This window comes from Rattus norvegicus, chromosome 10, assembly GCF_036323735.1.
Source record: "Rattus norvegicus strain BN/NHsdMcwi chromosome 10, GRCr8, whole genome shotgun sequence".
In the NCBI taxonomy this organism is placed as follows: domain Eukaryota; kingdom Metazoa; phylum Chordata; class Mammalia; order Rodentia; family Muridae; genus Rattus; species Rattus norvegicus.
The window spans coordinates 73,147,803-73,175,730 of NC_086028.1; the positions used below are offsets into that span (position 1 = coordinate 73,147,803).

Sequence of the window (27,928 nt, forward strand, 5' to 3'; positions counted from 1 at the left end):
CCCGAACAGCGCTGGCTGACCAATGGCAGCCCCGAACAGCTCTGGCTGACCAATGGCAGCCCTGAACAGCGCTGGCTGACCAATGGCAGCCCCAAACAGCACTGGCTGACCAATTACAGCCCCGAACAGCACTGGCTGACCAATGACAGCCCCGAACAGCACTGGCTGAACAGGCTCTTGCTGAAGCTGGGCTGATGAGCAAGGTGATGATTAATTTCTCGTACCCATCTTTCCCCTGAGCTTCCTGATATGATTTAATAAAGTTGTTAATGAGTAGATGTGCATCCAGAGGATTTAAGGTAGACGACTTTCTTATATAAGGGTTTAGATTTGTGGTTCTTTTAAGATTTTTGTATGATTATTTCTTAAGATAAATATTAAAATAATTAATTCTTTTTTTGTAATCACAAATTGCAGCCTGACAGTAAAAAGTGACTGGCTGAGAAAATTATCTTGCTTGCTTATGCTTTGCTAATCTATAACAAGTTGCTTAGTTGCAAATCTGTGTGAGTTCTTGGGAATAATTTGCTTTTTTAAATCCAAAATACATAAAACATTTGATCATGTGAGAGTTCTGGGGAGCATGTTTTTTCTTACATATACTCATTATAATTGTTCATTTAAAGAAAAACAGAATGTAACTACATTGTGATTTTTGTTCTGCTTGAAAGATTTTGCTGGGATGTATAAGCTGTGAGAGAAAAAAAGAATAAAGTTGTTGGAGCCTGATCATTGGATCATTGGAGTTTGCTCCATCCACCCAGTGTGTGTGTGTGTGTGTGTGTGTGTGTGTGTGTGTGTGTGGTTCTTTCCCCCTTTTTTTCATTATTCCTTTTGACCAGGCCCCCAAAGACTTCAAAGCATCTCTAGCTGGTCGCAGGGAATGCTGGCTCCAGTGAATCAAGCTTTATTCCCTCAGAGAAAAGTCTGCTGCGTGGCCAGTCACCGATTCTATACCCTGCTTCAGTTTGCCCTGAATGTCGAACCTGGTCTTTGGTAATTGATTAGATCTATGGATGGAAAACCCACGGATACAAAAGGCAGATTGGATAGACTGTTTGCAGTGTTTTCCTAACACATAAATAACACATAAAAAGCTAATGACAAGAATACATAAAATTCAGGCCATTCTTGAAATCAAGGTACAAGTTCTCTCCAGACTCTGCTAAGAACTAAGAGCTCTTTTCAGAAAGCAAAATTCCAAAAGTAAACCTTTGACTCCTACTCTGGGACCTCAGATTTAAAAGACAAATTTGGCAGTGGTGATGCATGTCTTTACTCCCAGGAGAGGCGGAAGTAGGCCGATCTCTGCGTTTGAGGCTAGCCTGGTCTACAGAGAAAGTTTCAGGATAGCCAGGGCTATACAGAGAATCCCTGTCTCAACAATAATGAATAATGAATAAATTAAAAACTGTATTTTTAGGAATCAGTAGGCAAGGAGAAATGTAAAAAACATAGATTTGTATAAAAATATTATGTTCACTTATCCAAGCAGCCCTATACCTCCATACCATGTGCATGATAAAAAATTTTGCATACAATCACATCAGATTTATTTTGGTGAAAGTCTGATTTGATTATAAAACTAAATTGTGGATGTAGACTGCATCATTATTGTGTATTGCTCATGTCATGCTGTAGTTGTCTATGAAAAGAAAGTTCTTAAATGCTATTTTTTTTTCTTTTCTTTTTTTCGGAGCTGGGGACCGAACCCAGGGCCTTGTGCTTGCTAAGCAAGCGCTCTACCACTGAGCTAAATCCCCAACCCCAAATGCTATTTTTTTAAGGTCTCAAGGCTTGGGTTTTTCACTGGACTCAGGAGTAGAAGCTCTCTGACCCAGCCCTTCGACAGTGGTAGCTCTCAGAGAAGAGGGCCCTGCACCTCACCTGGACGGCACAGCAGAGCTGGCCCTGGTGTGGGGGCACAGCAGAGCTGGCCCCGTGGGTGTGAGCACAGCAGAGCCGGCCCAGCCCATAGCCAGCTGCAGCACTCGGGTCCTGGCCAGGCAACACAGTGGAGCTGGCTCTGGAAGCATGGTGGGGAGGTAAGCCGGCCCTGAGGGCAAGAGAGCGGGAGACCTGACCCTGCTTCCTCCCAAAGGCAGCATTTAGTGGCCTAGCCAGAGTGGTGCCGGAGAGCTTGCCCTGTGGTGGGGATAAGAGGGAGCCAGCAGGCTGACCAGATCAACTATCACCCAGGCCCAGATCCACAGTTTTGAGTTGACCCACCCCAAAATCTACATCATCTGTGAACTGTTGGGGTGCATGAAAGGGACAATCCTGCTGATCCAAAGCTTCAGGATCTCCATGACACAGGGCAATGACAGGATAACCGTGAGGAGTCCCAATGAGGATCCAGTATTGATGGTGTGACAGACACCAGAGGCCTTAAGCCAGACCAATGAATGACTCACCACAATGAGTGTTTGCAAGTGAAGATTTGTGGACAGAGGGGTATACTGAGGGGCACACTGTGGCACACTACAGCTTCCACAAGGAGATGTTTTCTATGTGCTGCTTTGTTTAGTGTGTGTGTGTGTGTGTGTGTGTGTGTGTGTGTGTGTGTGTGTGTGTTTATGGGAGGGTGCAAGGGGGAGAAAGGGGAGATAAATGGGACTGGGGTACATGGTATGAAACTCACAAAGAGTCAATAAAAAGTTAAAAAAGGAAGAGAAGAAGAGAGGGGGGAGGGAGGGAGGGAAAGGAAGGAAGGGGAGAGAGAGAGAGAGAGAGAGAGAGAGAGAGAGAGAGAGAGAGAGAGAGAGAGAAACAACACCAAAAAAAGGAGAAGCTGTCATTGAGGACAGTCTCCTGGTGTTTTCCTTTTCTTTGACTTCCTTCTCATATCCTACAACTTCCGCCTTGCTTTTCCTAATGTGTTTGTTCTTCAGAGCAGCACGTCAGCATTTGTGTTGCTGGACACGTGAAGCGGCAAGATGCTGAATCGTGGGTGCTTTGGTCTCGGGCTTCATGCCTTCCTTATTTAAGGGTTTCTTTTTTCTTTTTCTTTTTTTCTTCGGAGCTGGGGACCAAACCCAGGGCCTTGAGCTTGCTAGGCAAGCGCTCTACCACTGAGCTAAATCTCCAACCCCTATTTAAGGGTTTTTTGACAACTGATAGGCATCATCTTTAGAGAGACTGAAAATCTTTCAGACTCTGCAAGCTCTTTGGAGCCCTCACCACCAAGGCACAGTAGTATCTGTCAGTCTAGGGATATTCTTCTCTCCTTTTCCCCCACCAATAACCCATAACTCTGATTGGCACCCACCACGCATCTGCAAGAAGACTTGTGCTTCCTCTCTCCAGTTCTCCTTGGTCTATAACAAGAATGCCCCTTACTCAACAGTGGGAGCACTCGGCCATGGGTTAAGATACCTTGCTTCATGGGGAAACCTTGTTTCCCAATTGCCTTACTGTTTTGGACCCATGACCCTCCAGTCTTCACCCAGAGCCTCAGCGGGTGCTTCTGGGACCATGCGTCTGTCACAGAACACATGAAGTTTATGTTCAGTGTCCATTCCAATGAGTTTCTCACAGCCAGTAGCTGGGAAGGAGATACTCGGCTTTACCCTGACACAGTCAATGGCCTGGGAGGTGCCACGGAAAAGCTTAATTTTACTACTGTTATTATTAGTGGTGGTGATGGTGTGTGGGCACACATGCCAAAGTGTGGAGGTCAGACGACAACTCTGTGAAATAAGCTTTCTCCTTCTAAGGATCAAACTCAGGTCATCATGCTTAGTGACAAAGGTCTTCACCCACTGACCCATTTCTACAGCTCTTGATTGATTTTTTTTAATTGTTTGTTCTTCTTTTGTTTTGTTCTGTTTAAAATGAGGTCTTAGACTTGAAGTCCTTTTATTTATGCCTCCAGTGCTGGCAATCCAAACATAAACCCCCTCCCCTGGATATTCTCAGCTTAAAAAAAATCAGATTGACTTGCTTTTCCATCTCCATGGTTTCAGTCTATAGAAATCATTCTTTAGTTGGAAATTGTATTTTCTTTTCTTTTTTTTTTTTTTTTTTTTTTTGGAGCTGGGGACCGAACCCAGGGCCTTGCGCTTCCTAGGTAAGCGCTCTACCACTGAGCTAAATCCCCAACCCCGGAAATTGTATTTTCTTAAGGATGTGGATGGGAGACAGTAAGTCAGTGGAAGGTTTGAGGCCACAAAAACCAAACCAGGCTGGAATCTGTTTTTACCACCTCGGCACTCATTAAGAAGCCCCTTAATTTACTCCTGGCCTTCGGTAACTTCATCCTTTAAATTGCAATAAAGTATCTCTTGGAGAGGTTTTGGGGAGGGTTACAGTCAATATAAACTGCGTGAGGTCCCATTGGGTATGTGCTATTTGTGGTGAGTTCTTAGTGTACACAATGAGTAGCTAATGCGCCCAGGACTTCTCTGCCCTATAATCAAATGGCCATGAAATGTCTCAGTCCAGGCAACAACTGCTTGTTCAGCTGAATGGGCAGCAACTGTCAAATACTTATTACCAATATTGATATTGCCAAACAGCCGGAATTAAGTTTATACTATCTTTCCTTTGATGCTCCAGTGAACCATGACTTCTGAATGTCACTTTGGTTTTTCAGGGGCTGGCTTGGAATCTTAACTGCTTAATAATCCAGAACAGACATGCCACGGGGAAAACACCCTTTCCTTCCTTTCTGCTGGATTCCTTGTTTTTACTGCTGGCTTCCTTGTTTTTTCTTTCTCTGGCTCAGTGCGTACCCACAAAACTACTGATATACCTGCCCTACAGGTTTCTTTGTGGTTTTTTTCTTCAAAGAATATGTTTTATTTTCGTAGCATGTCCTTTCAACCATACTCACCAATTGTTTAAGCCTGAGTTTTCTTTCTTTAAAAAAGTTTTTTTATTTATTTCATGCATAATGGTGTTTTGGCTGAACATAATACGTCTGCGCACAGTATGTCCACTGTAAGGCGACAAGGTGTCTGACCCCTCTGGAACCGGAGTTACAGACAGGTGTGAGTGGCCATTTGAGCACGCTGGTTCCTCTGGAAGTCTAGTCACTAACCTCTTCACCACTAAGCCATTTCTACACGCCCCCTAGGCCAAAGTTTTCAAATGTTCAGTGGAAGGCAGTGTTTGGTCAGAAAGCAAGAACTCTGGTCACCTGGTTCTGGCCGCCATCACCATTTTTGCACCTAAATAAAGTAGCTGATGGCGGTTTCCTCATTTGTGCAGTGCATTAGCTCTCACACAGGACAAGCAAGGCTGCAGACGTCACACATGCTCACTTGCTGAGGGTCCCTTGCTTCTACATTAAGGACTGGCTGCCGCAGGCGTGGAGAGCTGCGTGCGCAGAGCCTCCCTTGTCTAAGAAGCCAGCGTCTCCGTTGCCAGGGGAACGGGGCGCGCTTTCCGGCGCGGTCGCCGCGCGAAGCAGCTGTCATGGCGGAAGCCGTCTGGAGCACTGACACCGGCGAGGCCGTGTATCGCTCCCGGGACCCCGTGCGCAACCTGCGCCTCCGGTAGTCACTCCACCCCAGCTCCAGGGTCCCCTTACTCTAAGCTCCAGGGCCCCCTAACTTTATTCCACCCTTAAGCTTTTGGATGCTCAGAGGCCCCTACTTCCGCTTACAATCCCAACTACTTCCTCTGCCATTTCTGTGCGCGTTCTGGTTCAGGATCTTTTCCCACTGAAAGCTTACAAACACACCTTCCAGACTCACCCCTGTTCAAGTCCATTCAAGTTCTCGCCACTTTCAAAGCCCTCAGACCCTTCTGTCCTGCCTCACTGACTTATCCATCAGACGCCCCTACCCACCTCTTCTCTAGCTGCCGCCTTGGCACCTCTGCCTCTGTGATTTCTTTCTCCCATCCTTACTGCGTGTATCTCCTTGCTGTGTGTCTTTGACACGCACATTTGGGACTTCTCTTCTCTTGACAGAGTTCATCTGCAAAGAATCACATCAAGCAACTTCCTTCATTACCAGCCTGCTGCCCAGATGGGGAAGGACCTCATAGACTTGGCCACTTTTAAGCCTCCTCAAGCTGCTAGTGGGTGTTTGTGGAATAGAATAGAATCATTTGAGAACTGAGGCAAGGGTGCGGGGCAGTAGGGTACCGAGGAGGAACAGAAAGCTCAGAGAGGTTGAGTTTGCTGCCCAGTGTCACATAGCTGGGGAATATGGAAGCGTTTGAACCTGGGCAATCGTTTCGTTTTTTTTTGTTTTGTTTTGTTTTGTTTTTTTTGTTTTGTTTTTTTTTGTTGTGGTTTTTTTTTGTTTTGTTTTGTTTTTTTTTTTTACATTGTACTTTACATTTGTGTGTCTGCAAGCCCATGCCACAGTGCAAGAGTGAAGTTCAGGGGATAACCTTTGCGAACCAGTTCAGTTCTCTCTCTGTACCTGATGCGTCCTGGGACTTGAGCCATCTTACTCATCCTAGTTGTGACTTTGACCGGGATTGGGGGCCGTTGGGGGGTCGGTAGGGAGACTGGGGTGGGGGGGGGAATGGGGGAAAGGGCTTCTAAGAGAAATATGGTCCAAACTCCAAATGTATGTGTAAATACACTTACAAACAATTTTAAAAATAGGAGTTTGCATGAAAAATGTGATTTCTTGTTCTTTGCCTTCAAAGCCAAAAGAAAGGACAAGAGTCTCATGTTGGGCCAGTAATCTTTAGTGCTTTTGTTATTTCTCGTTCTACTCAGAAATATTCTTAGGCATTCTTTGTGTGGATCACAAAGGTTGTGTCTTGAGAAAGATGCACAGAACTAGGAGTGTATTAAATATAGTTCTTAAAAAAATTTATTTGCCTTCCCTCCCTCTCCTGATGGTCTCCTGAGTTAATGTTTATGGATGATTTGGTAGGTGGCTTCAGAAAAACATCAGGATGTTTATCTAGCCAATTCAGCAAATGCAGGCAGGATTGAGGAAGGGCTGACTCTTCAGCCTCTAACTAAATTTCAGTTCCTTGTACTGGACAAGATTATATTTCCTGGAAGGCAGAGTTACCTTTTATTCAAATTAGAGTAATGATTAGGACACCTCAGATCCTAATCTCTCTTCTGGCATTAACCAAAGTGTGTCCAGCATGTGCGTTCTTTGTCTAGAGTGAGTGCTTAGTGAGTCACTGAATTCCAGTGGGGTTCGTGGTCGTTGTGAATCAGGACTTTGAAGCCAGACCTGGTGGTATACACATGTAATGTCAGTATTTTTCTGGCTGAGGCAGGAGGATCTGGAATTTGAGGTCAGATTGGGTTGCAGAACGAGACACTTCCAAACAACAATAACAAAAATTTTAAGACCCAAATGAAACAAATATAGGAACACTGGTTATAACCAACCACCGAGGAAGAAGTGTGGCTGGTCTGATTCATTCTGTTGTGTTTGGAGGTGGACACCGCCCTGATGAAGAAGAGGAGGAAGAAGTTATAATTGGGTGGCAGGAGAAGCTGTTTAGCCAGGTGAGCCAGCATGACTTGTCCTCAGTCTGCCTCCACCTACCTGTCTCGTACCTGGCCACTGACTCATACTGTCAAACTGATTTCCAGAAAGGGTTGTGGTGGCTTATACTTTCTCCCGTTATGTTTACGTAGCCATTGTAATGTAACGGCTACCACTGCTCAGTTTAGCATTCTGGGCTCTGTAGCATCTCTAGTAACATGGTTAGATTAGAACATCAGCCTGGATCCTTCTAACTAGAACATTCTTAGATCTCCCCTGCCCTTCATCGTTTAAACAAAGTGACAGTCGGTTTTGAGAACATGTCAGCTCCCGCTAGAAGTGATTTGCTTCCATAGCTACAGGAACCAAAGTTTGAGATAGTCCCAGCTGATCTGTTTCTTTGTGGTGACCTTAGTTTGAAGTTGACCTGTACCAAAATGAATCCGCGTGTCAGAGCCCATTAGATCATCAGTACCGCCAAGAGGTCCTGAAGCTGGAGAATTCTGGTGGCAGGAAAAACCGGCGAATCTTCACTTACACCGACTCGGATAGATACACCGACTTAGAAGAGGTATTGTTCCTTCCGGGGCCCATCGCTTTCTTCTTTGTCTCCCCTAGCTTTCTGGCCTCACTGGCTCTATGTGGTAAGGGGAAGCCAGCAAAGGGAGACACACAGGTGGTTATAGAGGCTGCTGTGAGCTGCTGGCAGCCAGGCCGCAGTGGGTAGACACAGGTAGTGTGGCTGATGCTCTTCCTCCTGCCAGAGGGACTGTGGGACCTGATAGTATAGGAACTGACTACATAGACGGGCAGAGTCTAGAACAATATTTAAAATTCAGTCAGAGTCAGGAGTTTATAGGTGAGAAGAGGAATGTGTTTGGATGCCTGTCACTTTGCCTGTGCCCCTGTGGGCTTGTTTTACATTCTCTTCCAGTATTATATGTCTTTTCAGGAAGAGTGTAAATTCCTTGAAGGCAGAACTGTATTTTCTGATTTTTGTATCCATGAACCTTTAGAGCTCTGCTGAGAGCAGGAATTAGTGGGTGTCCTTTGAAAGATTGGACTGCCTTCTTCAGGAGAGCTGTGAGACAGCAGTGTATAAATTTGAGAAAATAAAAATACAGTTGGTGCTAGCTTACCCAAGTGAGAACTTTCTCAAAAAACAAAACAAAACAAAACAAAACAAAACAAAACAAACCCTGGTCTCCTACTTGGCATTTTTGGCCACCTAGTTAGCATCAACATTTACCAGGCAAACTTAACCCAGTGTTTTGTTGACATGTGTTCAGAGAAGGCAGGCTGATGTTACTGTTAGCATACACAACTTGTCTCTAGACTCCTAAGGAAGCCCAAGCCACGGTAGGACTGTGTCATCTCTCCCCTCGCCCAGCACGGGCAACTGTGAGGTTCTGCCTGTTGGGTTTTCATCCTGGAGGAGGGGTCAGAGGATGGCTTCCCTCCAGGTGTTTCTCCCATCGCTCTGACACAACCCTGTCCTCTTTCCCCAGTACTGTCAGAAGATAACCACTTCAGCCAGCGAGGCACCATCGTTTCTGGTTGAGCGGATGGCGAATGTCAGGCGGCGGCGCCAGGACAGGCGAGGGGTGTGAGTACAGCAGTGATCAGGTGGTCTCTGTGCTCTCTCGTGGTGACCTTTCCCATACCTCATGATCTCTCTCACTGACCCTTTCCTGTGGTCCCTCCTAGGGAGGGCAGCAAACTCAAGTCTCGAATCATCACATGGGAGCCCTCAGAAGACTTCATCAGGAACAGCCATGCTATTAACACCCCTCTTCAGACAATGTATATCATGGCAGACCTGGGGCCGTATGGGAAGTGAGTGACCCTTCGCCCTGCTGGCTCCTGTCCTCCTCCCCCTCCCTTCCCACCTCCTGGGATGGAGGGCCTCTTTCTCACCTTTGCTTTACTCAAAGGAAAAGCATCACCATGAAGGTTCTCACCGCATCCCCTCTCCTGTCCCTGAAGTGGCCGACTACCTCTCTCTTTCCCTGGTGACCCCAGACCTTGATGTTGACGTCCTGCTTCCTAGGCTTGGCTATAAGATACATGAACATGTCCTCTGCGTCCTGAAGGTGGATAGCAATGGAGTGATCACAGTGAAGCCCGACTTCACTGGCATCAAAGGACCCTACAGGTAGGACTGGGGAGAAGTGCAACAGAGACCTCCCCTCTTGCCCTTCCTGCCTCTGGTTGAGCAGATTCCCAGAAAGCCCTGATCTTCTAAATGTCTGATTCCCAGTCACACTCTGCTCTGGGCCGTGGGCCTTTAGGGGACATCCAGAAAATGTGCAACAAAAGGATCACTTTAGCTGTGTCGTTAAGTGAGGATTCTTACATTGCAGAGTATGGGGGCTGGGTAGGACAGGGGAGGTGGACTGAGCCAGGCCAGGGCTAGCCTTGCCCGTTTTTGTCTGAGAGGACAGCTCTGTGAGTTAGCAACCAAACACAGCCAAACTGTCCATTTCTCAGGCGAGAGAACTGAGTGTTGTAGGGCCCCCCATGTCTTCAGGGTAGAAATGGGTCCAGATCCCACGGGTGTGATCTGGTGCCCTCATTGCTTTACCACCATTTCCCTCCCTTGATCATCTGTAAGACCGTCTTCTCTGTCATATACCTCAAGTGAGCTTTGTTACCAGCATAGCTGACTCCTGGGCTGGGGCTGGAAGGCCACCTCTCACCAACACAAATGATCCTTTTCGTGGCTCTGACCTCACAGAATCGAGACTGAGGGAGAGAAGCAGGAACACACATCTGCTTGGAAATACACAATTGACAACGTGTCCTCCCTCGCACAACCAGAGGAGGAAGAGCGGGAGCAGCGTGTGTTCAAGGACGTAAGCACCAATTTATTCCAAATCCTGGAGGAAGGAGCTCCTGTGTCAGGAGCTGAAACTATGTCTGGGTGACTGCTGAGAAAGATGGCGGCCCACGCCTTGCAGAAAATACAGCTGACGTGACAGCTGAGTGTTGTTTATGTTCTGTGCCAGTCCTGTCACTTAGCGCTTACAACCCCGTGAGGTGAACATTATTACCACTTTATAAACACGGACCCTAAGTTAGGGACCCGGGTAATGTTGCTTGTTAACTTGAAAGCCAGGTTCATTCCCAGGCTGGCCCACTTCAGAGCCTCTGTGTATCACTGTAGTTTAGTTATCTTTTAGCAGGCATATATGTGTTGAGGCCGTCTCACTCTATCTAGCTCAGACTAACCAGGAACTCCCTATGTAGCCCAGGCTAGCCTTGATTTGACAGCAGTCCTTTTGTGATTAGTGTTGATATTGCAGTTCTTATGCCTGTCTGGTGGCACAGTCCTGTGCCCTGCCGCAAACCGCTATACATCTCTTTAAGAATATCAGTCTCGGGTGCTTGCCCTCCCTCCTCTGGTTTTCTCCCAGTCAGAACTAAACCCTGGTCTGGCTTGAGCTGAGTTTCGAGGATTGGTTTGCTTTGTTTCCTCAGCTTTATGGCCGCCACAAGGAGTACCTCAGCAGCCTCGTGGGCACAGACTTTGAGATGGTGGGTAGCTCAACTTCCAGCAGCACTGCGAGCTGTTAGGGAGTGTCCGACTGTAGAGGAGGTGTCTGCCTCTCTAAATGGCTCCAAGACGAACTCTGCAGGGTAGAAAGGAGGTCAAAGAAGCGATTTTCTTTCCTCCATGACCCTGCATATTGACATGGGCCCTTGCGTGCCTAGAACGGGGTCAGAAAGGGCACACATGCTGTGTTGGCCTCTCTCTTGGGACAGGCTGGGTGGGTAGTGGTCATTGCGTATTGGGCAGTGAGAAGTCCATACCAGGCATTTTGACTTCTCTGGGGTTTGGTGGTTTGGAGAGTTTTATCAGTGGTAATGCAGCCATGCATTAATTTACAATTAATTTTAAAAACACTATAAAGATCAAAAATGCCTTCCTCATATCTCACGTGGATATTATTCCATAACACCTTAGATAGGCAAAGAGATGTCATTTTTATTGGTCAAATGTTTTGGATCTTAGAAAACAAAAACTAAAACAGGTTAGGTCAGTCTCTGGGGTCCTTTCTGTGTTTCCCGCCACCAATTTCTAGACCCGCAAACAAAGGTAGAACTACTCACCACCACCACCACCACCACCATCACCACCCTCCCCACACTCCTTCTCTAGAAAATTAACCTGTAATGTTTTCTGCTCCATGAGCAAGATTTTCATGTTAAAAAAAAAAAAAAGCCAGACAGATGGCATAAACAACTAAAGAAGAAAAGCTGGCTGCCTGTGAGTTCTAGTGACCGCCCTGTAATACAGTAATACTGTAATACTGAAATACTGTGCAGTTACTCGGAGGGTCTTAGGAATAGGAAAGCGTCCCCTAGAGAAGTGTCAGGGTGGAGAGCATGCAGAGTGTGGCCAAGCTTGTTCTTCCAGTGTAAGGCCTTCTGCAGATTTGGGGACAGGGCTGGAGGTGGGGCATGCTGATTCCCTCTAGACCTGATACCTTCCCATTTCCCTCTGCTGTAGATTGCCCCGGGTGCCCTCCGGCTCTTTGTGAATGGAGAGGTAGGTAAGTGTCTTATCTTGGAGCCAGGCTAGGTAGAGAGTCTGTTGGAGCTGAGAGTAGCTACTCACCTTGGCTCAGTTTGGGCTGGACATGGTCTTTGGGAAGCTGAGTGATGAGTCTTCTGGAAACTGAGGCTCCTGGGCCCCGAGAAGGCTTTCTTTGCAGGGCATTTGGGCCCTTCAAGACTAGACTGAGTAGCTGAGTGGTGGTGATACCCAACTTTAATCCCAGCACTGGGGAGGCAGAGGCAGGGGGATCTCTGTGAGTTTGAGGCTAACCTGGTCTACAGAGTGAGTTCAAGGACTACACAGAGAAAAACTGTCTCAAAAAAAGGAAGAAACAAAGGAAGGAAGGAAGGAAAGGAAGGAAGACAGACTAGACTGCGTGGTAAGGGTAGTAAGAGAGCAAGCTAAACTTACATTCTGCTTTCTCTCTCAGTCTCAGCCCGAGGCTATGAGCATGACAACCTCTATGTCCACTTCTTTGTGGAGCTGCCAGCTACGAGTAAGTGCTTTTCAGACATTTCTGTTCTGACATTCTGTCCACTCCCACTGAAACCAGTCAAGGTCACAGGTCACCTCCACATTTCAATTCTAAAGGTGCCCCCGTCCTTCCACTACATTGGCCTGTCTGAAGCACCTGACATAGCTCACTTTTCTTTATGAAGCATTCCTCTCGGCTTCTGGCACCATAGTCCTGCCTTCTCACTGAGGGCTCTCCAGGCTGGGTGAATTTCTTCCTCTCCTGCTGGCCCTAAACTGAGCACCTCTGAGGTTAAACCTGACCTGTGTTACTTTCTACCTCTCTAGGGGACGACTGCACCCATTCCATAGCTTAATTACACCTATGTCTCTTGCCCTGTTCATAGGCACAGTAGGTTATTAGCTCCAGGAGAGACAATCTGGCTGTAAAAGCCTCCAAACATATCAGCCTACAGCAGACTCAACAAATGACATTGTGTGGACCAGTGGGTGGGCAAATGAATGTGTGAAGGAACCCTGCCATGGCTTTGTTTGCTCACATGGCCTCCCACCCTCTCTCATGAGCTTACTGTGTCTGCTCCTTGGCTTCCAGACTGGTCCAGCCCATCATTCCAGCAGCTCTCGGGAGTAACCCAGACCTGTGTCACCAGATCCCTGGGAATGGTATGGAGGGTGAGAGGGTGTCTGCCAGGGGATAGCAGCTCCGGGTGGCATTTGAAGCTTCATCAGGCCAAACCCTGTGTTCTCTGTGGAGGAGCCATAGTTGGGGCTGCTTCTGTGTGGGCTCCGTGGGGCTGCTTGGGCCAGAGTTGCTCTTTGATCTCTTAGAGAATGGCAGCAGCTCACATTCAGCTGTGCCTTTGCCTGTGGCTTCCTACCAGTCGGACAGTTTTCCTTTCCCCTGTGTGAAGGTGACCTTGTCACTGGGCACAGAGAACCCCTTCCAATGAGGCTTTGTCCTCCCTGTGACTGAGTTGAACATGACACCCCACTCCTCTTTTCCAGGACAAGGTGGCCTATTTCTCCTTTCCATTCACGTTTGAAGCCTTCTTCCTCCATGAGGATGAATCAGATGGTGAGTAACTGACCCTCAGCCTCACTAATCCACAGCCAGGGTCCTCTCTTAACAAAGGTCCCTGTGCCACCTCATTCACATTCCAGAATCACTCCCAGAGTGGCCCGTGCTCTACTGTAAGGTCCTCTCACTGGACTTCTGGCAGAGGTATCGTGTGGAAGGCTACGGGGCTGTGGTGCTGCCTGTCACCCCAGGTAACCTCTTGTCCCTGCCCTTCCCGATGCCCTCTCTCCTATCGACAAGACCAGCACTTCCCAAAAACTCTGATGCTCCTGATAAGGAGAGAGGATTAGGAACTGGGAGCTCTAACTGGAAAAATCCCTTGCTGCTTTGTGGAATTTCTCCCTTCCCATAAGAGACACTGTGAAACCGGAACTGACCTGGTCCAGCAGCCTGATGGGCTGTCACATACCGCAGTCCTCCAGTTAGACCTTGAGAGAGAAGCTGCACCAACCATAGAAGTTTCTGTGTGCCAGGGACTGTAGTAAACCCCCTCTAATTCTCCCAGCCCCTCTGTGAGGCGTAGTGTCCTGATTGCTTCTACATTTTACTAAGGTCAAAAGAGAAGCAGGTTCTCAGAGGTTGACAAGCTTGTCTAGAGCACAGCGATGCCTGGAATAGCTCAGATTCTGTCTTCCTGTCTTCCAGTCAGGCACTGTCACCCACCACGCTAACCTTTGCCAGGTCATCACCAACCCAGGTCATTGCTGGGAAGTCAGGGATGGAACTCGGCCCCTTCCCCCTCTTCCTTGCACAGGATCACACACCTTGACTGCCTCCACGTGGAGGCCCATGGAGCTGGGCCTCGTGGCAGAGCTAAGGAGGTTCTTCATTGGTGGCTCCCTGGAGCTGGAGGACCCATCCTATGTGAGGATACCAGGAACCTTCAAGGTGACTCATCTCTGGGGAGACTTCAGGCTGAGAACTTACATTCCTGTTTGTGGCCCTCCTCTCATTGTTGAGCGTGCTCATGGTACTCATGGTATATAGCCCCTGCTTATGGCCTATGCTGCCAGGCCTGCCCATATTTTAGAGGTACAAATATCTATACAAGGGGTCCTTGGGGAGCTGTGTAATTAGAGATCTCTTCTTTCTACCACTGAAGGCCTTGGTAATCGGATGCAGAATGAACTTGCCAGAAGCACTCTTGCTTCTTGCTCATTCTTAAATGAGGGTGGAGCCTGGCGCCCCTTGTGATGCTGCTGTCTGAATAACGGAGTAAAGTTACTCAGTGATGCTGTACTACCTGAGAATAGGAATCCAGATGGCAGCAGCGCCCTGGTCTAGTCCTCACAAACCATTCTGTCTCCGCTGTCTGCCCAGGGGGAGCGGCTGAGCCGCTTTGGATTCCGCACTGAGACGACGGGTACGGTCACCTTCCGGCTGCACTGCCTGCAGCAGTCCCGGTGAGTGACACTGAGCCCCTTGGGAGCCTTGAGCCCTTTGTCACTGAGTGCTGGAGAACAGCCTTAACTGTGTTTTTGGCTTCTCTGCAGGGCTTTCATGGAATCGAACTCCCTCCGGAAACAAATGAGGAGTGTGTTGGACCGTCTGGAAGGATTCAGCCAGCAGAGTTCCACACACAACGTGCTAGGTAGGCACCCCATTCCGTCATCTGGACACCCAGGGCCACGCTCTTCTCCACACCACAGTAGCTGACTACGTGGCAATGTTTCCCTCCCTTACAGAAGCATTCCGTCGAGCCCGGCGCCGCATGCAGGAGGCCCGAGAGAGCCTCCCCCAAGACCTTGTGAGCCCCACAGGGACGCTGGCCTAGCTCTCTGCAACCTGACCTGTGCAGCAAGGAAAAGATGTCTGCATCCAGCGCTCTCACTTTATCTTGCTTATTAGAGACCACACTGGTCTACCAAACTGGATGATCTAGAAACTTCCAGCTGGCTCCTCTGCGTAGCCTTCAGCAGGGCTTGCTTTCTTCCATGTAGAAACAAGGCTGAGACCTGGGACCCCACGTTACAGCCTGTTCTTGTTTTGGCTGTCAAACATGGGCATCATAACAAAGCCGGCTGTGTAGTCTGCAGCTCCATATGGGGTAAACCCAGCATTAGCCTGTCCTCAATACAGTGTCTTTCCTGGTTTGTCATGGAGCCTCCGAGGCAGAGAGCTCTAAAATGGAGTTTGGCAGCCAGGAGTAACGGTGCACACCTTTCATCCCAGTACTCAGGAGGCAGAGGCAGGAGGATATCTATGAATCAGAGCTCAGCCTGGTCTACATATTGAGTTCCAGGACAGCCAGAGCTACATAGTGAGACCTGATCTCAAAACAAAAAAACAAAAGCAAAACAACAGCAGCAGCAACAAGATGGAGTTTGGCATATTCCAAGGAGGAAGATGCATTCGAGAGCTCAGTCTCCTGCTTCTTCCAAGGAAAGGTGAGGGTAAGAGGCCTCAACTTCCTGGCTAAGTCTCTGTCCCCTTACAGTTTAGGGCTGGCTGGCTTTAGGACATGGCCTGGGATAAGTTCTTAGTCCTTCCTGCCAGCTGGGTAGGGTCTTTTATTGCATTTGTCTGTTTTTCATATAAAAAGTATTTATACTGACTTATCCTCTGTGGACTCTGGTTCTTTCTACTCTGGAGGTCCAAACTCTGCCTTTCTCTCCTTCACAGTGTTTCTTAATTAAAACTCCAGAAGAGACCATGTGGCGAGTCCCAGGCTGCATTTTAGCAGCCCTCGTCTTTACTATGCGGGGCAAAGCTTTGGACCAAGGTTACCTTCTCCCCAGCCCAACAGAGAGACAGCAGGCCCTGCCCTTGCATTGTTTTATTGGTAGAAGAAGTATCAGTGCTGCTGTTCCTGCGGGCCCCGAGGAAGATGGGATAGCTGAGAGCCAGGACTGTGGCCTTCCAGTCATGCTGGGGGGCAGGGGCAGAAGAAGGTGCTGGAAGCCCTCCCGCAGTGTCTTGCTGAGACCTCAAAGTCTTATGGCCCGGCTCATAGGCTCCTATATCTGGTGCTGATTCATAGCCTGATATCTAAGAGGTTCCCAAGGTAAGTGGGCCTGTTGCCATAGCACCCTTGATACTCTCAACCAGCAAAGCCAGCTCTCAGTGTAACCAGCAAAAGCTCCAGCAGGAAACAGTGGTTTGCGGGGGAGAGAGCAGCCTCATGATCTCCCCGTTGCCCTCATCTCCAAGGCTTGGGGTCCTGGCGTAGAATCCTGTGGGAATAGCAGAAATAAATAGATGAGGAATTTGTTGGATATCCAAAGAGCTGTTTTAGGAGTTGTGACAAAACTGAAGTCAGTTAAATACTTCTGATTGTCCCTCTCCTCACCCCACCAAGTCCTAGACCCCAGAACTGACTGTCAGCCCAGAAGCTAGCATTCTTGGAAGCCACTAGGAAAGAGTACTGTGTTCCTATCGATGAAGTGTATTGTCACTGTTTAGTGGATGGGATGTCTTATTCCACGGAGAGGTGCTAGGGCCTGACCCGTTCCAGATCTCCCCTTACCTGCAGAAGCCTCATTTGCCTCGCCAGGCTGACAGGTTCAACTTGGGAATACGGCTACAGCTCACAAAACCCTGTGGGTAGATGTTAGCCCTGAAGATGTCCCTCGAAACGGTGCTGATGCCAGTATTGTCGCACACAATCCGAGATAAAGAAATTCGCCTCAGGGCTTTGCGTTGTCTTTTGGTGAAAACGCCCCATTTCTGCCACCAGAATCTGTCGGTCAAAGAGAACTGTGAGAAGGTTGGGGAGTCACTGTGCAGTGAGCACCTCGCGTGTGCCTGACACTCAGGTACTCCATTTCATCCACTTTCCATAATCCTGCCACTTCCGTAAGTGAACTGCCCAGAAGTAAGAATACAGCAGTCTAAGCAGTCAGGAATGGACTTGAACTCATGCATAGGCCACATCCAAATAAGGAGTCAGGTCTTAAGCCACAAGCTCACTAGAGGGAAATCAGGTTTAGCTCTTTCTGCCCACATCTTCTGGGATCCACTAGCATAGAACATCGAGGCTGTCTAGTCGCTGTTCTGGCCTATGGAAGCTCCAATCTTGTCTGGGGCAGCATTTCTTTTCCTCAGCCCCACTTTGCCCGGAGAAGCCTCCTGGTCTCAGATCCTGAGACCTTTGGAGAAATGAAGCTTGAAAGGGTGCTTTCTCCATTGTCCAGCCTCTCAGTGCTGTATCTGTCCAGTGCTGGGTTATTTTAGCCTTTGGGCCACTTACCTGTCTCCGTCTCGGGCTCTTCTGAACTGGTTCTCAAAAAGACAAGCCAGAAGAGGCCCCACTCGGGCCCCCGGCAGAAGAGGCTCTGCTATGGCTCCCACCCAGATGTCAATGTTGTCGGGCGTCTTGTACAGGTTCAGAAACTTCCTTGCCAAATTCCGATTTTTTAGCACCCGACTAAGCTGGGCTAAGTTTCGGGGCTGGGAAAGGCCACAGAAGCGCCTCCAGGCATTGTATCCTGTAAGGGGAGCCCAGTCAGAGCCACACCGTCAGTCTCTCATTAGTTTCTGCTGCTCCCCACAGATCCTCCAAAGTATATTTGTGGTTGGTACTGGATGGAACCAGAAGATCCCGGAGGTCTAAACACTAGATCACTGCCCTCTCTAGACTGTAGGTGGACAGTCTTGTTTCGTGTGTGCTGGGCTGAGCAGTGTGTCCTGATGTACAAAGCCCACAGATGCAAATTTGGTCTTGTGCATGTGTTCACATGTTGTGGGGGTGTGCATGCATCCAGAGGTTAAAGGTGAGCATTAGGTGTCATTTGTTAGACACTGTCTTTTTTTTTTTTTTTAATTTGCCTGGAGCTCATCAACTAACCTAGACTGGCCAGCCAGAGAACCCCAGGCTTCTGCCTGTCTCTGCCTCCCAAGCACTTGGGATTACAAAAATATGCCACCCATGCCTGGCATTTTCTTTTAAAAAAGTGGTTTATGGGGAATGAACTCAGATCCTCATGCTTGCTGGGCAAGCAAGCCTTTTACTAACCCTGACCCCCACAGATCTGACATTTAATATCATGATTGATCTACACACATTTTATAGGCACACTATTCGGAACGTTCCTAAAAATAAGGTTTGAAGAGTACGTGAAGGGATGATTAAATGAGAAAACAAACAACAGTTTCCAGACATCTAAACTGTGTCAGGTTTTATTATCACTAAGTGTTATGTACCTCTTAAGACAGCACGGTACCTTTGTGAAGTACCCTGCAGTACGTGTACTTAAGTCTACACAGTCATAGGCTGTTCAGGGTCTACTAACTGGAGTTCAAAGCTGGCAGTACAATTCTAGACTTGCTGTTGTCTGGGGAAGGGACTAGAGGAGACTGCAAAAGCCATTTCAGGATGGTATTTCTGAAATGGCTTGTAGGGAACAGCTGTTTATAGGGAACAGAAAGTTACACTGTGATAATCTGAGTGGCTAGCAACACCAGCCTTCCAGCAGGGGGCGCCAACAGCTCCTTAGCTGTCAGGAGCATTAAGTTAAGACTGCCAGGGAAATCACTCTGCTTGCCACACAAGTATAAGGACTTCCCGAATTGAATCTCCAGAACTCAGGTTTAAATATATATTATAGGCAAGGTCATGCACACTTCTAGTTCTAGTGCTGGAGAGACAGAGGTAGGCAGATTTGGGGTGCACTGACCACTCAACTCAGCCTGCATGGTGAGCTCTAGGCCAGTGAGAGACACTGCCTCAAAAATACAAGGCAGAGCTGAGTGGTGGTGGCACACCTTTAATCCCAACACTCGGTGGGAGAGTGGGGCAGAGGGAGGCAGATCTCTGAGCCAGCCTGGTCTACAGAGTTAGTTCCAGGACTATACAGAGAGATCATGTCTTGAAAAAAAAAAGAAACAAACAAACAAATGCATACATACATGCATGCATGCATACATACATACATACATACATACATACATACATACATGGTAGAGGGCAGCTGAGGAATAACACCTGAGATTGGCTTCTAACTTCCATGTGGGTCCCACAGACATGCACAGAGAGAGCGGAGAGAGAAGGAAGAAGAAAAAGAAACCGGGGTTGGGGATTTAGCTCAGTGGTAGAGCACTTGCCTAGGAAGAGCAAGGCCCTGGGTTCGGTCCCCAGCTCCGAAAAAAAAGAACCAAAAAAAAAAAAAAAAAAAAGAAACCCTGATGTCCCAGTGCCTGCCCTGTGTCTGTCCATTGCTGTAGTGAGCAGATTAGGAAGCCCTGACTCCTTTACAATTGAGTGGGGACCAGCCAGGACACGTGGGGCCACAGGTTCTATCTAGAGAGGAAGGTTGACCGGGCCTGAAACCTCTTTGTGGTGTTGAATGGTGTCAAACAACAGGAAGAATGAAGACATTTTGAAGTCAGCTTTTTACTTCGTATTTTTGTGACTTTGAGTAGATTACTAGCCATCTCTGACTTATTCCTCATCTATACGATGGCTGGGACAGCTGCCGCTGAATGTCATTGGAATAAGGAAATGGAACAGGAACGTCTGTTCTCTTTACACGGTGACAGTGTCCTCACCAAACAGTCCCATGGGGCCTTAATCCTAATCGACTTTCTCCCCATCTCTCTTCCTCCTTCCCTTCCAGGGCCCTGCAATCTCTCTGGTCCTAGAAACTTTAAAGCTTTCTTCTCTGAAGTTGCCAGGGAGGTGGGGAAGGGTCATTCGTGCCTGTTAAGCCTGTTAAGTCTATTGCTTTTCTGATCTCTTCTCCTCTTTACCTCCTTGTCCCCTGACCTAGTCCCAGGCTGAAGCTAAAGCTGGGGCCCCTTTAGCAGACAGGGATGGGGAGTCAGAAAGCACGAGATCATGGGGTCAGGGGGTGCTTCCGCTGCATCAACATGGGTCTTACCTGTTCTACACCACTTCTATCTCATTCCTGTCAGAAGGGAGGGTCCAGGTCTGCTCTGAACCCCCAAAACGGCCCTGTCTGAGGTACCCCGTCACCTGGAAGCCCGTGGTCCCGGCTGCGCTGCATGTTTAGAGCTGCCAGATCCAGCCCGATCCTTCTCACTTGCTGAAACAACTTGTCCCGAAGCTCATCCACCAGCATGGAATCTTGCCGGTTCAGCTTAGCTGGGGTGGCCATGAGACCTCGGAGGATAGGGTCGATGCCACCTGGTTTCACGAAACGAAAGAGTTGGTCAGCTTCTTAGAAGCTCCTGAGGTCATCCCATGATGCCGAGCCAGCAAGTGGGGCTCTTTGTAGGACCAGGATATACTACTCTGACCTCAGTCTGTCCTGCCCCCTGCTTAGGAACCCCCCATTGTCAGGCATGGTGATATAGATACAATGATAATCCTAGCTACTCAGGAGACTGAAGCAGGACAATCACAAGTTCAAGGCCAGCATGGGCTACTTTTAGTAAAGCCCTTACATAAAATTTTAAAAGCAAAAGGGGAGGCAGAATAGCTTAACGTTAGGTCACTTGCCTAGCATGCACAAGGCCTGGGTTTAATTCCCAGTGAGTGAGATAGGAGAGGGACTCCTCCCTTAGGGCAGGAGAGACTCATTGATGGCTGCCGTCTGTCCACTATCCAGAGGAAGCATTTGCAGAGGCCGGACCAGCAGACCACAGCCCACCTGGGGAAGGGGTGCTTGGACCCTTCCTCCTTTGCCTTTGGGAAACCCAGTCACCTTCGTATACAATACGCCAGCTGGCGAAGAAAGCAGAGCTGAGCAGAACGTGGGAGTTGGGTGCTGAGGTCCGGTACTGGCTGTCCAAACGGAACATGAAGGGCTGCAGCATGGTGTGGCCGAAGCGGAAAGCCAGGGTGAAGACATTGGCTACGCGGGGGTCCACGTTGGAGCAGTACCCTCTGTAGGGACCCAAGGTTCTTCTCATCCGGGCCTTGCCCAGAACCAGAGGCAGAAAGTCTCGGTAGGTGATGATCTGACAGAGACAGAATGGGAGGAGTGTCGCCCGGGGGGCCTGCCGCCCTCCTCTTCCTCTGCACAGATTTCTGCTGTTCAAAAGGCTTCTCGGGCACACTAGCGATTGTTGCCATTGTGTCAAACGTGGCAACATTAATCTCCCATCGGAGGATGGGATACTGGAATCCAAAGAAATGCCATGGATGGAATCCCAGTCAGTGTTGGAACCAGGGGTAGAGATGCACCCCAAGCATCCAGACTCAGAAGCCTTAGGGTACTGCCTCAAAGCCATGTTCTCAAAGATTGGGCAACTCCCTCAGATTCATGCTGGCCTCTGGGCCCCCTACCTGGACCATGGCACCCACGATCTTCCGGGCTTCATTGTACAGCTTGTCTCCACTCCAGTGGGGATTCAGACGCTTCAGCTCTGTGGCTAGGCGATTGTGTTCTCTCACAAATAGCGTGTGCAAGGCCGCCAGTTTGGGGGTTTCACTTGCCCGACTGTCACCTTGAAACCCCCCCCCCAAGTTCAAGATTATAAGACTCTTTTCGGAAGGGAAGACTGAGGTCTGGGTCTCAGAGAACAGGTGAGGCAAACCTGCAGAGGCTATGCCTCCATCTAAGCTGTGTCATGCAGCTCCTTACCAACCCTCACCTTCTTCCCCAGGACAGAGAGCGTGGTGGGCTCCTGGGTCCCTAAGTAGCTAGACCTGGTTAGAACTAAGTGAGACACACAGGACAGATGCTGTTCCTCTTGCCTGGTGCTTCCTTTCTACAAGAATGCCAGATCCGCAGCCCAGACCACACTCTGGGGAGACAATGCTAGGAACCATGACCTTAAGACTACATGCCCCCCTGTCTGCATCTGTTTCTCCACCTGCTGCTCTTCCAAGGAATAAGGGGGACAGGCACACAGAGCAGGGCTCATTTCTATACCCAGACCTCTCCCATAGGCAAGCAAGGACAGCAAGAACAGCCACCCAATGGCTTCTCACCATCCCCGACAGTCTTGTTTAGACTAAGCTTCTGGAGACCTCTGGTGAGGGCACATGCTGCTCCCCCAGAATATATAGTTGTGCAATCCTTATAGAGTGAGTTTTAGTTAAGCAGCAAGGCAGAATGGATGGAGCAGAGACCCAGGAGGTTTGTCCCAGGATAGGCTCTGCCCTCAGAGCTCTGCTCTCTTGAGCACGGCCATCTTTCCTCAGCCTCAGCCTCACATCTGTAAATAAAGGATGATCCTCCTCACCTTTCAGGGCTGCTGTGAGGTTCAGGGATGGCCCAGATGTGATTACTGTCATTATCATAACCACACAGGAAGGCTGGGGTAAGGACTATAAATAGCAAGCAAACTAGACATCGGGAGGGAGGGACCGAATAAATGTAGAACTGTGTAACAAGAAGGGAGGCACAAAACAGGCACGCACGCACATGCACACGCGCACACGGTCACACACAAAAATACAAGCACACGCCAGCCTAAAAGAGAAAAAAAATGAACGTTCAGGTAACTGAAGAGCCAGCCCTTTCCTGTCTCAGAAGAGTCAGTGTCTTCTCTTGGGTCTCAGGACCATGACTAAGGGCAATGGGCAGATACTGGATCAAACTCCTATAGTTGGCTAGAGTGACATTCAAGTAGTCACTGGAAGCAATGGAGCAGGGGTCCCTGGCCACACCCAGGGGATAGGCACCTCCCACGTGCTAGGTTTCCCAGTGACTGCACAGCTCTGTACCCATGGTGTGCCCCATGCTGAGGGCCCCCCCAGGTCATCACTAACGTCTCCTCACCACACCCCATCATGCCCTTCTCTCCTGGGAAGACGAACTCCCCTGCAGACTGACCTGCCAGGAAGCACGGGATGCGTACTAATCGGTTAGTCAGGAGACAAGGGTCCTCATGCAGGTTGTCGAAAGGCAGTAGGGCTCGGCCATTGTCCTGGAATTGCTGGTTAGTGGCCAGGAGCCCCAGGTAGTTGGTCCGATTTCGAAGTCGCAGGGCGAGGGACACCTCACTGCCATACACCATGCTGGCGTCCACGAAGGATGTAAGCGAGTTAATCTGGTTACGGACCTTGTTCCTGTTTTGGGGGCACGCAGGGGCAGAGCGGAAGAAAGGGATGCAGTCTCGCTGGCTCTTGATGCGGGGGTCATTGGGTGGTATCTAGGGTGAAGAGCTCTCAGTCACTCTGGGGCCCCTCCATAGCACTCACTATACTGGGGTATCCCCAACTGAACTTTGACATTTCTCAAAACTTTCCTCCTCCAGGAAGCCCTCCAAGACTAGCAAGTGCTCTGCCCCTGAGGTGAACCCCCTACCCTCCATGAAGCTTTTTTTTTTTTTTGGTTCTTTTTTTTCAGAGCTGGGGACTGAACCCAGGCCCTTGCGCTTCCTAGGCAAGTGCTCTACCACTGAGCTAAATCCCCAAGCCCTCCATGAAGCTTTTTAAAATGATGAAGAGCTTCATCTAACTGGAGGAGAGACTGAGCCTCCGGGAGACGAGTTGTTGTACAGGCAGTTACACCAAGCTCGACGGAGGCAGCATTAGCGGGGCCTGCTGTACAATGCAAATGCTAACTCTGCTACAAAGACCTGGGGAGTTCCGCAGAGGAGGCACCAAGGCTGGAGGAAAGGGCGTTGGTAATAAACAGCCCCCTCTGAGTGCCTCCTTACCCACTGCAAGGAAGCAAACCTTTTGGTTGAATATGTATTAGAGTGTCTATGAATGAGTGTGTGTGTGTGTGTGTGTGTGTGTGTGTGTGTGTGTTTGAGTCTGTGGATATACCCGTGCCAATTCTGTGTTTTCTCACCTAGTGCCCTACCGTGTCCTTGCTTGAAGGAAGACCCTGCTAACAGCCCCAGACCAGGAGGAGTTGGCAAGAATTGCAGGCTTCTTGGACTATACCAACCCAGGAAGAGTGTCTGATAGTTTCTAAAAGTAGGGCCCAGAGGCCTCCTCTGCTGGAGTCAGTCCAACGGGTCAAGGCCTGTCTCATATAACTCCCCCATGAAACCCCAGTAGAGCCCACCCATCCCCCAGCCCTCCAACACACACACCAGGGGCCATCTATGATTTCTGAGTGGGGCTTATTTCTCTCTGGCACCCTTCTTTCTAGGCTGGAAGCTACCCCAGAGACCTAGAAGGTTGGCTGAGGGACCTTGATGGGGAAGCAGGGAGGCAGCTGGGCACAGGTCTTCTCACAGTCCACGCCCATGTTGAAGGTCACTCTGGCTGGGGACTCTGGGGTGAAGTCCAAGTCATGGTCGATGAACTGGCCCCACTGCATGAACATGAGGGACCGGCCCTGGTCTGAGGTCAGCTTCTTACTGGGGAAGCGCACAATCTGATTGGAGACAGCCCGGACCTGGTGGGGGAGTACAGTGGGCATGGGTCTGGGCTCTCGGTGAGAGCCAGGAGCTGCGACCAGCTGGGTCTCAGTGCCAGTTCCTGCCAGAGCTAATAGTCTCCCATCCGCCCCCTCCTCCCAGTCCTTCTGTTCTTAGAGATGCAGCCCCTTCTCGTGGTGGCTGCCATTCCCAGAAAGACGATGGTCTTCCAGCTTGGCCTGAGGTTTCTGGTGGCACATGCCTATAATCCCCGGATTTGGGAGGTTGAGGCAGGAGGATTGTAAATTCGGGGCCAGTCTTGTTAGTGAGTTACATGCCAATCTGAACTACACAGAAAGATTGTATATCATCAAGTATGAGGGGCTGGTCCAGACCGGAAGAACCCCCACCAGTTGTTCCAGAGAGATAAACAGATCAATCTGTAGACAGATTGTAGAACTGGTGGTCTTCAGAAACAGGGCTGATTTCAAGGTGACATGTAATAAACAGATCTGGGTAGAGGACGGAAGGATCAGTAGGATAAAATTTAACATTAATATTAAGGCAGGTAGGGGATTGCTGGATTAACGTATCTAAAGAAAGTTGATAATTGTGAGATTACAAGTCATGGACACATAGGCGCATGGCTCTTTAGAGTCAGCAAGATACTCTGACCTGAACGTGGATCCCACAGCTATAACCCCAGCCCTGGAAGCAGAGGCAGGAAGACTGCTGTGAGTTTGAGATCTCCTGGGTTGCATCCTAAATTTGGACCAGTCTAGACTACAGACTCAAAACATAAAACAGAGGGACTGGAGGATGACTTAGTGGGTAAGAATACTTGCTATGACCTGAATTCCAAGCCCTAGAACCTACAGAGGAGCCAAGCATTGTTCATGTGCCTGAAGCCCATGCACTGAGGGCAGACACAGGCCAGTCCTCATAGCTCACTGGCCAGACAGCTTCCATGAAACAGCAAACTTCCAGATGGGTGAGAGACCACCAGGTCGCAAAAAACATGATGGTGGTAATCTACAAAGGAAGACACCCAGGGTCTTCCCTGGGTGACCCACACACAAGCACATGCACACATACATGGGGTTGGGGGGAGGGGATAGAGAGGAAGGGAGAGGAAGGAGGAAAGTGGACAGAGGGGCAGGGTGATGCTTTGACACCAGTCCTCTCATGAGAATGATAAAGCAACTCTATTCCATTAGGAGGTAGCATTAAGGGAGCATGGTCTATACAGCTGTTTATGCCAAGGGCTTCACTTTTATTCTCACAAGCTCTAGATTCTTCTATTGAAGAAACTGGGCACAGTTGGTCAGCCAGTCAGTGGGAGTGGGGGGAAGATGGGACCTGAGCCTCATCTGTAACAACCCAGGGCTGTTTTTACCTTCTGTATTTAAAAGAGGGAAAACATTTTTCAGACCCTTCACTCTGACTCACAAGAGGAAGGAGGAAGCCATTCCGCCTCTTGCCAGGGGTCCAGCCGAAGGGGAGAGACCTGTGGTCTTCATACTCAGCTGGTAACCAGCGGGCCAGGGCCTGGTTGGAAGCTCCCAGCCAGGGTCTCCTCCTGAGGTAATGAGTAGGTGAGTATTAGTAGGGTACAGGGCCCGAGAGAGGGGGTTGAGGGCAGAGGCGGAGCCCCGACACTCACCTGTTGTTGCATCTCCCTGTTATAGTTCGGTATTTGTTGCTGCACTTCTCGACCTGGTCCTGGAGAGCACAGCCACTGGCCTGGGACAGCAGGCGCAGCTGCGGTTCTGTGAGCACATCTGCGGAGGAGGGAGGCAGAGTCCTAGCGCTGTTCAGTCCCACCCCTTTATCATCTAACATCCCCTAGGCTTCTCACCTCACCTCCCACGTCTGGTTTTCCTCCACCCCCAGGCTAGGGCAGGCCTTAGGGGCTCAGTGGGGAAACAAATGTACCAGTGACATTGAAGGGTCTGGATTCCTGAGGCTGAAGCTTCTCTTCCAGCAGCCCTAAGGCCACATGCATATAATCAGCCGCCTGAACAACTCTTCTGGTGGCTGCTACTGGCTGTTTGAAGTAGGCCAGGAGGTCCATGGGGCTGGCCGAGCCGCTTTGAAGACGCTGCACAATGCTGTCCCAAAGAGGAGATGGGGGAAGCTGGAGGAGGGTGCAGGTTACCCTAGATCCTCAGCCCAGCAGGGAGACCCACAGTGCTCAGGTGTTCAGGTTGGCTAAGATGATTTTGCCAAGAGCCCGTCCTCCCTCAGTGACCTTCCCAGTCCCGGGCCCACCTCTTCTGTGTCCGATTGTAGGCAGTGTCCACCAGCAACTTCGCCTCTGCTATGCAGTCTTGAAGGACTGAATTCTCCACTGGACTGGGGGGAGCTGTTCAAAAGGATGGAGAGTCAGTATTCAAGGGAGTCACAGACTCCCTATAGCAAGTGTTTTCCCTCCACATCCTGGCTTTCGACCAATCTTCTGCCTTGGTGTCTAAGAGTCTCCTACCTGGGACAGTGCCCTCAGCGAGTTGTGTGAGGATGAACGTGGCTAAGACCCCTAACAGGGCCAGCAGCAGCTGCATCGTGCAAGCAGAACCCTCGCTACAGCCGAGCAGGCAAGCAATACCCACGGACACCACGGAGGTGAGTGTCCCGTTCCTCTCTCCTCTAGAGGACCTGAGATGGTTTCTTTCTGCTTACTCTTCCCTGGAAGGAGCTAAGAGACTTTATATCCTAACCTGGGGTAGAGGGGGCGGGACTTTGCCGCCAGAAGCCCAGCCCCTGGGCGGAGCTCTGGAACCTCGCTCAGGGTTTTCAAGGGGAACCGTGTGATTGAAACACCATGTGATTGAAACACCAGAATGGAGGCTCCCCTTACCACCATTACCTTTTTCCACACCGACCTCCAGTCTTGGGCCCGTGGATGCATTTCCCCCCACAATCTGAAGCAGTGCTGCGGACATAGGCGTCACCCGATGAGTGATGAATGACCTTGGTACCAACAAGGAGAGAGAGCAAGCTTGGCCCCATTGCTAATTGTCACTTGTCATTCCCAGGCCTCACTCTCACATCCCTAAAATAGGAGTTCGTGTGGATGTTTGGAAAGGCTCCCCTCTTCCTCCATCAGGGCACAAATGGGGTCTAGACTTACTATCATCTCCCTAATACTCAGCACAAGGCTTCAATCAGTAGGCATTCATTAAATGTGTGTAGAGGAGTGAATCGTCAATAATTCAGTTCTCTCCTAATCTT

General features: G+C 49.4%; 2 protein-coding genes across 9 annotated transcripts; one reads left to right on the top strand and one right to left on the bottom strand.

Annotated features, from left to right (window-relative positions):
* The first annotated feature begins 4,796 nt into the window (after window positions 1-4,796).
* Mks1 (MKS transition zone complex subunit 1) lies at window positions 4,797-19,649 on the top strand. Of its 8 annotated transcripts, none has more exons than XR_005489747.2 (19): window positions 4,797-5,498; window positions 5,918-6,027; window positions 7,368-7,438; window positions 7,834-7,989; window positions 8,927-9,024; window positions 9,126-9,254; window positions 9,469-9,573; window positions 10,156-10,273; window positions 10,899-10,955; window positions 11,932-11,974; window positions 12,410-12,475; window positions 13,046-13,125; window positions 13,459-13,528; window positions 13,615-13,722; window positions 14,286-14,419; window positions 14,852-14,934; window positions 15,025-15,122; window positions 15,217-15,918; window positions 16,154-19,649. XR_005489747.2 is itself a non-coding variant. In XM_039085574.2 (18 exons), the coding sequence occupies exons 1-18, from the start codon at window positions 5,419-5,421 to the stop codon at window positions 15,303-15,305; spliced, it is 1,695 nt and encodes a 564-aa protein (XP_038941502.1). In that variant the 5' UTR covers window positions 4,797-5,418; the 3' UTR covers window positions 15,306-16,085.
* On the bottom strand, window positions 16,294-27,378 carry Epx (eosinophil peroxidase). Its single transcript, NM_001107037.1, has 13 exons — window positions 27,183-27,378; window positions 26,969-27,062; window positions 26,633-26,808; window positions 26,361-26,478; window positions 26,147-26,276; window positions 24,529-24,735; window positions 23,215-23,533; window positions 21,720-21,880; window positions 21,136-21,391; window positions 20,445-20,615; window positions 17,721-17,958; window positions 16,998-17,210; window positions 16,294-16,704 (listed from the first exon to the last, which is right to left on the bottom strand). The coding sequence occupies exons 1-12, from the start codon at window positions 27,256-27,258 to the stop codon at window positions 17,009-17,011; spliced, it is 2,148 nt and encodes a 715-aa protein (NP_001100507.1). The 5' UTR covers window positions 27,259-27,378; the 3' UTR covers window positions 16,294-16,704; window positions 16,998-17,008.
* Between the last annotated feature and the right edge of the window lie 550 nt (window positions 27,379-27,928).

Coding starts and splice junctions, on each gene's coding strand:
- Mks1 (XM_039085574.2), top strand. CDS start 5,419: ATGGCGGAAGCCGTCTGGAGCACTGACACCGGCGAGGCCGTGTATCGC. Junction 5,499..5,917: donor GTGCGCAACCTGCGCCTCCG/GTAGTCACTCCA, acceptor TTCTCTTGACAG/AGTTCATCTGCAAAGAATCA. Junction 9,025..9,125: donor CGCCAGGACAGGCGAGGGGT/GTGAGTACAGCA, acceptor GGTCCCTCCTAG/GGAGGGCAGCAAACTCAAGT.
- Epx (NM_001107037.1), bottom strand. CDS start 27,258: ATGCAGCTGCTGCTGGCCCTGTTAGGGGTCTTAGCCACGTTCATCCTC. Junction 26,479..26,632: donor CAGACCCTTCAATGTCACTG/GTACATTTGTTT, acceptor CCTCCTCCGCAG/ATGTGCTCACAGAACCGCAG. Junction 21,881..23,214: donor CATCCCGTGCTTCCTGGCAG/GTCAGTCTGCAG, acceptor GGGGGTTTCAAG/GTGACAGTCGGGCAAGTGAA.